Source organism: Crinia signifera, chromosome 2 (assembly GCF_055691185.1).
Source record: "Crinia signifera chromosome 2, ASM5569118v1, whole genome shotgun sequence".
Taxonomy (NCBI): Eukaryota; Metazoa; Chordata; class Amphibia; order Anura; family Myobatrachidae; genus Crinia; species Crinia signifera.
Window position 1 is genome coordinate 189584657 of NC_139218.1, and position 14899 is coordinate 189599555.

The window sequence follows — 14899 nt, forward strand, 5'->3', positions numbered from 1 at the left end:
TGCACATTGCTATGTGCTGCATAATGTATATCGTGAACTAACAAAGAAAACAAAAGTTTAAATAAAAAGAAACCAATGGAATTTCTATAGAATCATAAAATAGATAATCCCCACCAAAGTATAACAAATTATGGTACTTGTGTACTAGCACGGCGCCCATCGCATCGCAGACCATAAGGCATACGATGGTGTGCGATGCGATGTTACGCGATGGCATGCAATATTATACAATTTTAAATTGTATACCATCGCATTGTATGGCATTGTATGCCATTGTATCGCATATACTATAGATTGTAAGCTTGCAGCAGGGCCCTCCTACCTCCAAGTCTGTCTGTTGTTACCCAGTTTGTCTTATCACTGTCTACTATTGTAAAGCGCAACAGAATCTGCTGCGCTATATAAGAAACTGTAAATAAATAAATAAATAAATATACAATGGTATGTGATTTAAAATTGTTTAAGCACCCTAATGGGTTTTTCAATGTTTAAAGTGCCCCCTATAAGATAATTAACATAGAAACATAGAATTTGACGGCAGTTAAGAACCACTTGGCCCATCTAGTCTGCCCCTTTTTTAAACATGTTACCTCAAACCATATTTGATCCTTATTTTTTTGTAAGGATATCAATATGCTTATTCCAAGCATGTTTAAACTGTACTACTGTATTTGCGTCTACCACCTCTGAGATATGGCCTCCAGAACTGAACACAATACTCTAGGTGAGGTCGTTCCAATGACCTATACAGTGCCATTATGACTTCTTTCTTTCTACTGCTGATACCTCTCCCTATGCAACCAAGCATCTGACTTGCCTTCTTCATTGTTTTGTTACATTGCCTACCTGCTTTTAAGTCCCCTGAAATAGTGACCCCTAGATCCCTCTCTTCCTCAGTAGTTTCCATTATAGTGCCATTTATACTGTACTGTATTTAGTCTTTGCACCGTGATGGGTGCTTAGTATGTTAAAAGTACCCACAACGGCACCCCCACTATCAACGCCAACCCGAAGCGTGATGAGCGCAGTGAGCCCGCGAGGGGTAGCGGTACGCGTCCTCCGACCTTTTCATACCCCCACTATCCATGGCGGCGTGGAGTTGATTTTATATAGTGTGGCGAGCGCAGCGAGCCACCGAGCCCAAAGTGTGGCGAGCGAAGCGAGAGGACGCGTATAACTTTACATCTATTGCGCTTCCTCTCGCGGGGCTCGCCACACTATATAAAATCAACTCCACGCCGACGTGGATAGTGGGGGAATGAAAAGGTCGGAGGACGCGTACCGCCGCCCCTCGCGGGCTCGCCAAGCTTCGGGTTGGCGTTCATAGTGGGGGTGGCGTGGGGGTGCATTTAACATTGTAAGCCCCCATTAGGGTGCTTATACAATTAAAAATCTTATAGGGGGCTTATACAATGTAAAATCGCATCGCATCAGGTGTATGGCATGCGATTGCATGCGATGCGATGATATGTCGTACGACTTAATATCGTAGGCGCCGTGATAATACACAAGTACCCAAATTATAATGAAATAACATACCTCTTTATGCTAACCTTTTTATTACTATATTATTCTACTGTTTGGAATGAAATACATTTAGCTAAGAAGCCAAATCCAATTCAGCCAGGTTGCTAAATAAAAGTCTTATGAATGTGAAAATAACAGTCATCTTGTTAAAATATAAGCTCGGTATACGCTCGTTAGGTTGGCCCACGTAAAGTCGACATGCATTTGGTCGTCATGGCCTTAGGTCAAAACCTGAAAAAAGGTTGACATGGGCTTAGGTCGACAGGATCATTTTGTCGACACAAACATTAGGTCGACAGTCAAAAGGTCGACATGGGTTTTTCACATTTTTTTGAGCCGACAGGCGGTATTTCATGCCCTACCATTTACTAGGGCATGGAGTGAGAATAGAATTGTGTGCCAAGTGTATCAAGGCACCGAGCCCGAAGAATGGGGAGTACAGTGAGCCATGCGAGGGGACGCAGTGCACCGATACAGGGTCCATATCGACTATATCGACATTTTAGACCATAAATTTGAAAAACTCATGTCGACCTTTTGACTGTTGACCTTCCGCATGTTGACCTTTTCAGGTGTCAACCAAAGCCCAAGTCGACCTTTAGTGATCGTCCAAATGCATGTTGACCTTGCTGTAGTCGACCCTATGACCCATACCCGTATGATCAACTGATTAGGGTCACAAAAAGGACCAACTGAACGGTCACTCCTTTTGTAATAAGATTAATATTACATTTATATCCTTAAATAAGGAAAATACCAATTCAATATGAAAGATATGGGCGGTTTATACTGATTCATTTATACCATATTACCAATATCCTAACCAAGATGAGTTACATTGTTGTTCTCACAGACAGTCTATTAAATGAACTATGTCTAAAACAAGTCTCAAAGCGGTATGTGGTCATTAGGTCAACAGTCAAAAGGTCGACACAGGAAAAAAGGTCGACATGTAAAAATGTCGACATGGAGAAAAGGCACCATAATTTTTTATTTACAAAACCGACTTGTTCATATTTCACCATCCCTGTGGGCATAGAGGGAGATTACTGTGCTGAGCACAGCGAGGCTACATGCTCAAAGCATGGTGAGTGCAGCAGGTCAACATGGACCCAAAAACTTAAAACTCATGTCGACCTATTCCCATGTCAAACTTTTGGTACTTGTGTAGTTTCACGGCACCAGCATGGCGCCGTGCGTCTGAGTCTCCTTGCGGGGCTCGCTTTGCTCGCCAACGCTGGCGCTGTGAAACTACACAAGAACCAAACTTTTAAATGTCAACCTCCTGCTTTTTTCATATGTTGACCTTCTGACTGGTGAGTGGTGACCCATAGTGGTCGACTTATTGACTGTCACCCTAATGATCCACACCCCTTAAAGGTACTTCCCCCAACCAACATAATTTAGTTATCAAAATGAACTGCACCACTTCAAAACAATGCTTTACATTACCCAACATAACACATTGCAACATTCTATGGCCAAACTACTATGGATCGCATGTTCCATGCAATCTGGGTGGGATCTTACCACCTAGGATCAGGAGCATTTATCACAGACCGTCCATGCAACCTGCTTGTAATAAAACACAACAGTCCCAAGAATGAATCCCTGGCAGCGCATCACCTCTTAGCCTAGAGTTAGCGGCAGATCTCTTCAGCCCTCACAAATAGCCCACCCTTATCACAAAAGTTTCAGATTGGTAGGGTCTGTGCAATATCCAGCCCCCACTACCTCGCCTATATATAACCACTCGGTGCCCATGCACGTTACAATTATTGTATATAATATCGCATCTCATCGCATCTTGGTTTTGCGATGAGATCTAGTACAAAAAGTATGTGCAGCACATACTTTTTGTACTAGATCTCATCTCATCGCAAAACCGAAATGCGAAGAGATGTAATATTGTATACAATATAGTATACAATAATTGTAACATGTATGGGCACCTTTAGGTGTCACCCTGTTGGGACGGACTCCTGGCAGTCTGGCATATCTGACTATTGGGCATTAGGGAGCAAATAAAGATAATTTTGTTGAATAATGGTCCGGTATACCTGAATTTATAACCTAATTATCAATAAATGTTTTCCACAGATCCAAAATGCACATAGATATATCCCCTTGGCATAAGTTAACAATAGGAAACCCTAATTCTTACCAGATAACCTAACACAATTGCACCTATTATCAATATTAAGGCTGGTTCAAACACAGTGGGGGGGGGGGGGGGGGGGATTAACAGTAAATATTCAACTGGTTTTGTTACACTATTAATATTAACAGAAACAATATATCTGCGTGGTAATGGACATAAGCATGGGATTTATGGTACTTACATAGCAATGTGTTGCCTAGGGTGCCATGCACCATGAATATCCCAGTATAGTGTCTATTTTGCACCTAAAATCTAAATGTCATTGTTTATTTTCCCATGATTCAGACTCTCCGTTTACAGTTAATAAGTCGGCTCCGTTGCCCTAGCACAGATCAGAACCCTTTTAACAGTGATTCCCCATCTCTTTCCCTGACAGTCAGTGAATGGATGCAGAAGCAATTTGCATACCATTCTACCAGTTGCCCTGTTGACTCCTCCTACTTTAAAAAAGCTATGCATTGGATTGATTTGTACAAATTACTTCTCCAACGCTTTGAACCTGAGTGAAGTGAAAAGAGCAAAGTACAGACACATTTGTAAAAAACTACTGTAATCAAGTTTCTGAATACAAATAACTTTGTAATAACACACCTTGGGTACAAAAGTCCATTATCAGATGGCTGTTATCAGCGGTGTACAGTCAGTATATATCACACAGTACAAGATAATTCCATTTTAAGAGACAAATGGTACTTGCAGTCATATAAGCTACGTCTTATCAAAAATGTAAATTGAAAAGTTAAATCAAAATGGCATTTAATGATTTGTAGATAACATGAGATATGTGTTTTTTGTGATATACATTAATATACATGTAGCTGAAAAAGAATGTGAATATAATATAGTCACCAAATACGTCATGGAGCTACATAGGTAATGTATAGGTAGCATGTTATGTACACACCATGAATTTCATCTACCATTGTCTCAAATCGTAAGGCAGAGTTCTTCCTGCTTCATAGTTCAAGAAAGTCACTAAACAGATACCTGGATGATTTGCTCAATAATATCACACAGAGGCAGAACTCTGGGAGGCAATGGGCTCCTGCTCTCAAGGGGGCACCTCTCCACCACTGCCAGTTTAAATCCATTAATTGAAAGCAATCAAATATGCTTCTGTGGCTGAGTTCTGAAATAGATATATGTTCTCTCTCTCTCTCTATATATATATAATATATATTCATAACAGACTATATATATATATATATATATATATATATACAGTATATATATATATATATATTTTGATTAACATTGTGTGTGTGTGTGTTGGGGGGGAACCAATATTCATCTTGCCTCCGGGCAACTGGGATGAACTTACGCCACTGATATCACATAAATACTCGATGCGTTTGATCAAGAGAACACTCTATATATATGAACTCTACATACAGCCCATTTACTGCATTCAGGTAAGTAGTTGTCTCCTCTAAAGCACATAAGAAATACCTTCCATCACTATTGTGTGGCCAATCCTTGGTAGATATATCTGATCCGATTGATGGAAAAATAGTTTCCTGGTATAGAAGACTGTTTCCTGAAGTGATCAAGGTCTCACGCAGTAGAGGGGTTACAGGCCTTATGTACAGAGGCGTAGCGAGGGCGGTGCCGGTGGAGCACCAGCTCCGGGCGCTGGAAGCTATCATGGCGCCGGCTCGCCGACTCCCCTGCACTCTAGTCTGCCGCGCCATCTCCCCCGCTAGATCCCGGCTCCCCGCTGTGTCTGGGAGATGCGGTGCTATTTAAAATTCATGTCTCCCGCTGGACCGCTAGCCAATAGGTGCTTGCAGTTCAGCAGCCAATCATCTGGTGGCTGCTGGACCGCAACCGCCTATTGGCTAGCGCGGTCCAGCGGGAGATGTGAATTTTAAATAGTAGTGCACGACTCCCAGGCATAGGCGTGCGCACGGGGGGTGCCGGGGGGGGGGGGGGGGGGAATCACTGCTGCCCAGAGCCGCACCATGAAGGGGGAGAAGAGGACCCACTGCTGCAGGGACGGATACAGAGGGGGGCGAAGAGGGCGGCCAGGAAGGACCACAGGACAATGAGGGACTTGACTGACAGGAGGAATACCAATGCAGAACATACAGGTAAGAGGTGCGCTGCAGGAGGGATGGGACGCCAGCCTCTCCGCACCACCATCCTGTATGATTCTGCTTGTGACGTACACCCTGCACTGGCCCCTGTTCTTTTTTTTTTTATATATTCTTTATTTTGGATTTAAATGTTGACAGAAGAAAACAGTACAAACAGTTGTGGATACAACAATTAGACAGGTTAAATGTTGCAATGAAACAATCTATTCTTTAATTTCTACAAACAAACTTTGCCACAAAGACAAATAGGAGGTATCCGTAAGTGGACAAGACAGGGGGTCAAGAGAAATGGGAGAGATTTAGGATGGGGGTGGGGGGAAGGGAGGGTTGCGTGAGAGTGGTGTTATTTAGTTACTGGCCCCTGTTCTATTATACTAATATACCCCTAATCACCTTACCCTTCATTTCCCTACTCCTACTTACTAGGCTTTCCATTTAAATACCCCTTGTGAATGCACCCCATCTAAGCGCTGATATAGTGCTGGACTTTTCCACTAAGCATTCACTAAATTACAGTTTGTAATTGTGGCATTATGACAGTGATCATTAAACTACATTCTATGTCAATCTTCTAGTATTGCTTATTATACACCTCAAATACATATCAGAGCAGGTATATATATATATATATTTATATATACCGATCCTGTCTCTACTACACCTGGGGCAGCAGGAGGCCGGGAAGGATGGCGGGGCGACCGGGTATTATGGTTGCTGCTGCAATGGGAGATATGTAATCATACAAACATGTTCTGCACATCATCCCTATCGCCTGAAATGGGGTTTGCATGTCACGGCTGCATTAATGTAGCCGCTGTGTGTGGCACTGCCAACGACAGGCCTAGGGCATGACGGATGGGTGCTATGGGAGATGCCCATCATACAGCAGGGCACATCGCTAACACATTGCCCGGCCTGGGGAGCTGGAGCATTAACGCCGTCGTCAGGGTGCGAGTCTCATACAATGATTATTACTATATAATATATTGGCAGTGACTGCTGACGCCTTTGCTGGACAGAAATGCTCCGCAAAAGGAAAGAAAGTAATGGTGAGTATCCCAGCATCTGTTTGTCAGTTTGTCTTTGCCCCCCCCCCCAACTCTTCCCTCTGTCTATGCTGCCCTTGATCCATCTGTCAGTCTGTCCCCCAACATGGTACTTTGTCCCCATCTGTCTATGCTTCCCTTGATCCATCCATCTGTGCTCCCCCTTCCCATCGTCCATCTTTCTATCTATGTTGTTCTATCTGTCCATCTTTGCCCCCGTCCCCCCGCCCCCCCCCCCATCTGTCCTGTGCCATATAATATGTAATGGGCATTACAGTGTGTCAAATAATGTGTAATGGGCATCATGTGTGTCAAATAATGTGTAATAATGTGTAATGGGCATCACAGTGTGTGGCATAATATGTAATGGGCATCACCATGTGTTGTATAATGGGCATCATGGTTTGAGGCTAATGTGTAATGGGCATTATGGTGTGAGGCACAACATCTAATGGGCATCACAGTGTGAGGCATAATGTGTAATGGGCATCCAGGTGTAAGGCGCAACGTGTAATTGGCATCACAGTGTGAGGCGCAGCATGTAATAGGCATTATGGTGTGTGGCATAATGTATAATGGGCATGTGGTATACTATGTAATATCTGTGTGACGTACAATAGGCATTACGGTTTGTTATATAGTATGTAATGGGCATCATGTGTGACCTTATGTGCAATGGGCATCACGTTGTGTGGTATGTTAGGCCGCGTCCCCTTTTCGCCATGCAAGAGCCCCGCCTACTACAAATCGGGGGGGGGGGGGGGGGGTGGTGCAAAACATACCCTTGCTCCGGGCACCGTGCTACACCGCTGCTTATGTATAAGCTAATAAGAAGAGATGATAACACAAAGCAAAATGAACCTGGGGATCAAAAGGACAGTCTCCTTAATAAGTAGCAAGGCTATAAATTGAGATCAATATTGGTGAATAATAGCACATGATCACCATAAATGGAAGTATGGTCATGTGATGAAATTACATCTCATGTCAGAGAGTTTACGGAACATCTAATGGAGGATTGTGGGACATTACTATCATCTATTTATCAGTTTGTAATTCAGAATGACCAAGTATTTATTGTTGCAGCTTTTATAGATAGATGGAAATGTTGCAGCACACAGACGACGAGATGTAATGAGTTATTCATGCAATACATCCCGCCACTTATCAGCAGTAATAATAATGCCGGTATTTTCAGAGAGATGCTAGTGTAGATCCTGAAAATAGCTGTCCTTTGCGATAAAGGTACTCCAGGGTTTATGACCCATGAGTCATTCTGCCCCTGAACAAAGTAACGTGTGCTGCCATGGGGGTTGCTGGGAGAGAGCCGAAAGTAAAGACCATTTTTTGTGTAAGCAATTCTAAAAGTGCTGGTTGAAGATGTTTAACACTGAGGGTCACTAACCTTGAAAAGTGATAAAATGGAGAGTGATAAACCACCAGCCAATCAGCTTCTAACTGTCATGTTACAGGCTGTGTTTGAAAAATTGTCAGGTAGGAGCTGATTGGCTGGTGGTTTATCACTCTCCATTTTATCACTTTTCAAGGCTTAGTACATCTCGCCCAAACTGAGAAAGCCTATCTATCCTACCAGTTCACTAGCAAGAATAGAGGTGCCACCCCTGTCAAAATTTGCCTTCATCAAGTGTGTCTTGAAAATACAGGATCCCGCAAAATAGAAAGAGTAGTGTAGTAAAGGATGAATATGCAGAAGATAGCAAAGGTTCTGACACAGTGCCAGCGTCACTGCTACTCTATCTTCTGAAGACATAGCCCAATAGATAACACTGTAAGCAGCAGGGACAGTGTGCGTGGGGGCCGGAGGTGGGGCTGCTTCATGGCACAGTGGAACTCTCTGTTCTAAGTGCAGGATATTGTGGCGTAGGGTTTCTGTTGACACATCGGGCCTGAGCAAGTTCAAAGATTACCATAAAGAATTGAATTTTCAATTTTCCAGACTGGCCTTATTTTGGTTCATTCTTTCTGACAAAATCCTTCTTAGATGGACAAAACCATGTGCACTGCAGGGGGGGGCAGATGTAACATGTGCAGAGAGAATTAGATTTGGGTGAGTTATTTTGTTTCTGTGCAGGGAAAATACTGACTGCTTTATTTTTACACTGCAATATAGATCTCACTTTGAAGTAAAACCCCACCCAAATCTAATTCTCTCTGCACAAGTAACACCTGCCCCACCTGCAGTGCACATGGTTTTGCCCATCTAAGAAGGATTTTGTCAGAAAGAATGAACCAAAATAAGGCCCTATATCTCAATGCAGATGGTCTATTCGATTAGGCTGACTCGTTAGACTTATTTGTTCCTGATTAGAAGAGACAGAAATTTACTTTTACCAAAAGTCTATTAATGGGCTTTGGGCTAAATCAAAGACAAAACTTGCATCTGCCTGTATAGGTCCACTGGAAGCAAATGTTGTATCCACCTGCAGTCCAAAATATATTTTTATTATTGATTACAACTGTAGTATTACCTTCTCCCCTTTTTGTGAGGCAGCTGTCAATTGATTTTCTAACCATGCAAACTGGTCGCCTGGATCCTCCATATTGGCTGTGATGCTGTTAGAGTCGTAGTACAAATTGGTGTTCAGGATAATCACACGGCCCACTGTTCCTGTGCTAACCAACTGCTCACTATAGAATGCTCCTGGGAGAGAGAGGATATGATACAAATGTGTTTTGTTTCTATAGATTTTAATATTTTGTGGTTTAAAGAAAAAGAAAATCTAGACCCTCATAACCCTCAACCGTAGATTGTACACTTAAATCCTGATTCCGAGGTAGACACAAAGGGGGAAATTTACTAAGATGGGACTTCTGACAAGGGATGATGCTACCAATCAGATACTGGGTGAGATTTAATAGGATGAGAGAATCAGAAAGTGAGAGATTTGGTAAGAAATCTCCAGGTTTTTTTAAAGCGGCAATCATGTACACTGCAAAACCAGTTTGATTTTAGTGTAAAGGATTGCCGCTTTAAAAAAACTTGAGATTTCTTACCAAACCTCTCACTTTCTCTCATCCTATTACTTTTCACCCACTATTATATTCTAGAAGGTGCTAAACAAAAAAAAAAAGTAGTAGTCTCTGATTGGTTGCTCATAGCAACATCCCATGTGAAATAGAACTCCCATCTTAGTAAATTTCCCCCCAAAGTGTTTATTTTTCTTGCACAGCGCATGTCACAGCGAAAATTTGGACATAAAGTAAGAGTCATTGTGTGTTTATGGACAGTAACAGGGGGTGGCTAGTCACATGCAGGCATGTCACAGCCATTTAATGAGCATGTCGCAGCCAGCAACTGCATCTTTATATGCAGTTGTAAAGCCTCTGTAACTTAGGGCCTTATTCTAGTTCATTCTTTCCCACAAAATCCTTCTTAGATGGACAAAACCATGTGCACTGCAGGGAAGTAGATGTTACTTGTGCAGAGTTAGATTTGGGTGAGTTATTTTGTTTCTGTGCAGGGTAAATACTGGCTGCTTTATTTTTACACTGCAATATAGATATCACTTTGAAGTAAAACCCCACCCAAATCGAATTCTCTCTGCACAAGTTACATCTGCCCCACCTGCAGTGCATGGTTTTGTCCATCTAAGAAGGATTTTGTCAGAAAGAGTGAACTAGAATAAGGCCCTTCGTTATTCTTGACAAAATGAGCAAGCCCTGGGGTTGCTGATATGTTCAATGTGTGACCGATGCAAGCAGATTACACATGCTGCTGCTGCTGGGCATCTCTGAATGGCTGCAGCATTAGCATATTTTCACATTTCTGCAATATACAAAGACACAGTTGCAAATGTAACTATGTCTACCGCTGAATCAGGTCCTCAGACGCTAAGCAATCAAATTATTTTACCTTTTTGAAAAGTAACTATGGATTCTAGGTTCAGCCATGGTCTCCAAAATTCTGAGAGCTGATAATAAATGGAATTATTCTGCGTTGGTAGTTGGTTTTTAGGGTGAAAATCATGATTTCCCAAGGCAGAGTAAACTTTGGTTGCTGAAGAGAAAATAAACAACATTTTAGAAATAAAATATTTACAGCCATTAACAAAGTTGATAGTTCGGTACTCTTTACCTAGAACGGCGCCCGCGATTAGAATCGCGGGCGTCGGGGGTAAAAAATCGCGGGTACATAAAAAACGGGTGCGACGCGATGCCCGCGATGCCCGCGATTTTCCCATAGGGATCAATGTTAAAAGTCAGATTGGTCGCGATTTTAGTGTTAAATGCCTCAATGCCAGCGATTTTTACATAGAAAACAATGTTAAATGGGCCACAGAGCCCTAATAGTCCCCCTGAAGTCTTAAATGGCCCCCACAATTTTTAACGCCACCCCACGATCAACGTGAACCCGAAGCGTGGCGAGCGCAGCGAGCCCGCGAGGGGCGGCGGTACGCGTCCTCCGACCTTTTCATACCCCCACTATCCACGTCGGCGTGGAGTTGAGAATAGAATAGTGTGGCGAGCGCAGCGAGCCACCGAGCCCGAAGCGTGGCGAGCCCCGCGAGGGGACGCGGATACCTTCACAGTTATACGCGTCCCCTCGCGGGCTTCACAGGTGTCCGTGGCGACGCGGACACCTGTGAAGCCCGCGAGGGGACTCGTTTACCTGTGAAGGTATCCGCGTCCGCTCGCCACGCTTCGGGCTCGGTGGCTCGCAGCGCTCGCCACACTATTCTATTCTCAACTCCACGCCAACGTGGATAGTGGGGGTATGAAAAGGTCGGAGGACGCGTACCGCTGCGCTCGCCACGCTTCGGGTTGACGTTGATCGTGGGGTGCCGTTAAAAATTGTGGGGGCCATTTCAGACTTCAGGGGGACTATTAGGGCTCTGTGGCCCATTTAACATTGTTTCCTATGGAAAAATCGCGGGCATTGAGGCATTGAACACTAAAATCGTGTCCAATCTGACTTTTAACATTGGTCCCTATGGGAAATCGCGGCCATCGCGGGCATTGCATCGCACCCGTTTTTTAGTGCATTCGATGGTCGCGATGGGCGCCGTTCTAGGTAAAGAGTACCGATCGTTCTAATTTAATAATATCGGAATAATCATATTGTAATAATCATATGTAGGAAATTTTTGTTCTGCACTTAAGAATTATATAGAGCATTGCAAATATGCATATGAAATAATATTTAATTTACAAATGCACCTATTTATCTCCATTTGTCATACATAACAAGGAGCACATCCACCTTCCAGCACTAGGGCATAAAGAGCCCACTGGAGGAATACAATTGTAAGGGCCCATACTTAAGAGTGTTGTTAGCCTCCAGAGGGGATATGGCCAGAGGCGTAGCTAGGGTGGTGCCGGCGGAGCTTGTGCTCCGGGCACCAACAGTTTGCAGGGCGCCCCCCTGCGGTGTCCTGTGTGGTGTGTGCCAGCATATGTGCGCTTAACAGACAGACAGGCAGCCGATGTATGGAGTGAGCAGCGATGACTCACTCTATGCTCTCTCCATACAATGCCCACCACAGGTGCTTGTCTGTTAATGGCACCCTCCACATGATTGCACGCATGCCGCCGATCCCCTCAGTCACGGCCGCCGCTGTCACTCACGTCACATTAGCAGTCAGAGCCTGATGCTGGGGGGAGGGGCGGAGATGGACGCCGTGACATGGGCTTGCTCCGGGTGCCCTGGCTGCACCCTACGCCACTGGGTGTGGCCAACCTAAACAAAGGCTTGGCTAACCATTAGATGGTTAGAGCACCTTTATAAATATTCAGTATAAATAACATGCACAGTCTAGAACAGGGGTGGGCAACAAAATGATCCTGACTGGCCTGCTGCTCAAAACTGTAGCACAATGACAAGCGGCCCAACTGGCTGAGCATCTTATCATTGCTGTACAGCAATCCCAATTTGCGCTACCGCTGAGAGAGCTTCGTTGGTAGCGAGGGCAGCTGGTATTTCCTCTGTGATGTCAGACCTGGGGCAGCTTGCGGGGCAGAGCCAAAGTGCCAGTCAAAACTTATGTGCCGCTTTGATGCACACTCGCACGTTGGCTCTGTCTCCCACACCACGCAGCGTCTGACTTCCTGGATGGCTGCCCCGGCGAACAAATCTCTCCTCAGTGGCGCTGCATAACTAAAGATAAAAGAGCACATGTGGTCAAAGGCAATTTAATTGTGCCCTCTTGGGGGGGGGGGGGGAGGGGGGTGGTGGTCGGGGGCAGCTGTGTTAATAGGAGAGGGTGTAAAATGGGGGGTAGATGCTGCTATCTGGGTCCTGGGAGAGAGGGGGAAGGTTTTTTTGGTACTTCTTTACTTTCACGGCGCCAGCATGGCGCCGCGCGTCGGAGTCCCCTTCCGGGGCTCGCTTCGCTCGCCCACGCTGCGGGCTCGGTGGCTCGCTACGCTAATTAAAATCAACTCCATGCCAACATGGATAGTGGAGGTATGAACTATCCATGTTGGCATGGCGTTAACTTCATTTATTTTACTTAGTTTGTGGCGAGCGTAACCCGGAAGTAGCGCGGCGCCATGCTGGCGCCGTGAAAGTAAAGAAGTACCTTTTTTTTTTTCAGAAGTACAAGTTCATCCCAGTTGCTGCTGCCTGTGATGGCGTTTTGTGCCCACTTACTATATATTTATATATATATATATATGTAAAATATTCTTGATAAAAATATTACAGCATTTTTGGCGATGACTTTTGTATATACAAGATATTTTGTGTGCGGCCCTCAGATGTTTACTGGATGTGGCCCCACAGCTGAGATAATTGCCAACCCCTGGTCTATAACCTGATCCCTTCCCCCCAGGATGGCAGAGAGGCACCCTATATCAGGTGTCCCATCGGCACCCTGGAAAGCTGAAAAAGTCCTCTGATTCCCCCTTGGCCCCCCCACTTAGAGAACTTATGTGGATGGACCAAGAAAGTCCCAATAAAACGATTCACATTGTATTGCATCTCCGTAGCCCTACCCATTATCTGACCACCCTCTTGTTAGCCTCAACCCCAATATCCTGTCCAGGCTTTTCCCTCCTGCAGGAAAGCAAACAGTATGCCAAGTGAAATGAGGCACTATGCCTGAAGCTGGGTACACGTTATTTTAATTAGGGATCCATGTTGACAGGTGTTGTCATTGACACATAGGGCCTTATTCTGATCGGTGCGGTCGGATCCGAATATGCGGCCAGGACCGTGCGTGCGAAACCCTGCCTTCCATACGGATCGCCAACTCCGTCCGTACGCGGTAAGAAGCTGGCCGAACGGACCGCACGTGTATTTTTCAAGGAATACGCCTCCTCCATCTCAGGGAACCTCCCCCATCATTCGATGGTCGCAGACCATCGAATGCAGGACCGAGTGCTCCACCAGCTCCCGCAACCTCAGACCACACGGACGTTTTTCCGTGCAAAAGCAGGGATCTGGGCGGGCAGCTGACATCCGGCGATGTCATATGTCCGCCCCCTACACGTACGCCCAGTGTTTGCATGGGAACGCCCATGAAACGCGGGGTGTATGCATATGGTAATGAGCCCAAATAGCCCTTCACGCCCCTCTCCACCCCCTGTTCGGAGTGTTCACTTTTCATGCGGCGGCACGAACGCACGCGGATATTACCGCACCAACCAGAATAAGGGCCATAGATTCTTGTCTCCCTTTTTATGTGCCAACCTTTTGCTTATGTTGATCTTTTGACCATGTTGATCAATTGCATGTCAACCTTTTATCTGTGTCGACCTTTGGTGTAGAACTATTGACTGTCTACCTAGACCCTGTAGACTTTTCAATCCACAGTTGGATAGAGAGCATTGTGCTTATCCGAGGTAACAGTGAATCAATAAAGCTGAGATAATAGTTTTCGTGAACATGACATGTAGCTTCTAATCTAGCACATACAGAAGGAGTAGTATTGGATGGGGCAGCCTCTAGTGCAGCAGAGGTGGGTATTGAAAGAATGTTTAAGATTAAAAGAAAGATTAGGGCCAGTATTCAATGCCTCTGATTTGTCATATTTTCTGGCAAATCAGGCAATTTGCTGGGTTTACAGCAAATTTTCTCAACGAAAAAACAATTCACCCTATTCAATGAA

At 44.6% G+C, this 14899-nt stretch overlaps 1 protein-coding gene across 1 annotated transcript in view; it reads right to left on the reverse strand.

Moving 5' to 3' along the window:
• SMPDL3B (sphingomyelin phosphodiesterase acid like 3B) overlaps positions 1-14899 on the reverse strand; it is a 42671-nt gene that overhangs the window by 11214 nt on the left and 16558 nt on the right. Inside the window, exons 4-5 of the mRNA XM_083173422.1 lie at positions 10705-10848; positions 9320-9492 (exon numbers count right to left, since the gene is read on the reverse strand). Coding sequence (XP_083029548.1) covers positions 9320-9492; positions 10705-10848 — 317 coding nt within the window. The remainder of the gene's footprint in view (positions 1-9319; positions 9493-10704; positions 10849-14899) is intronic.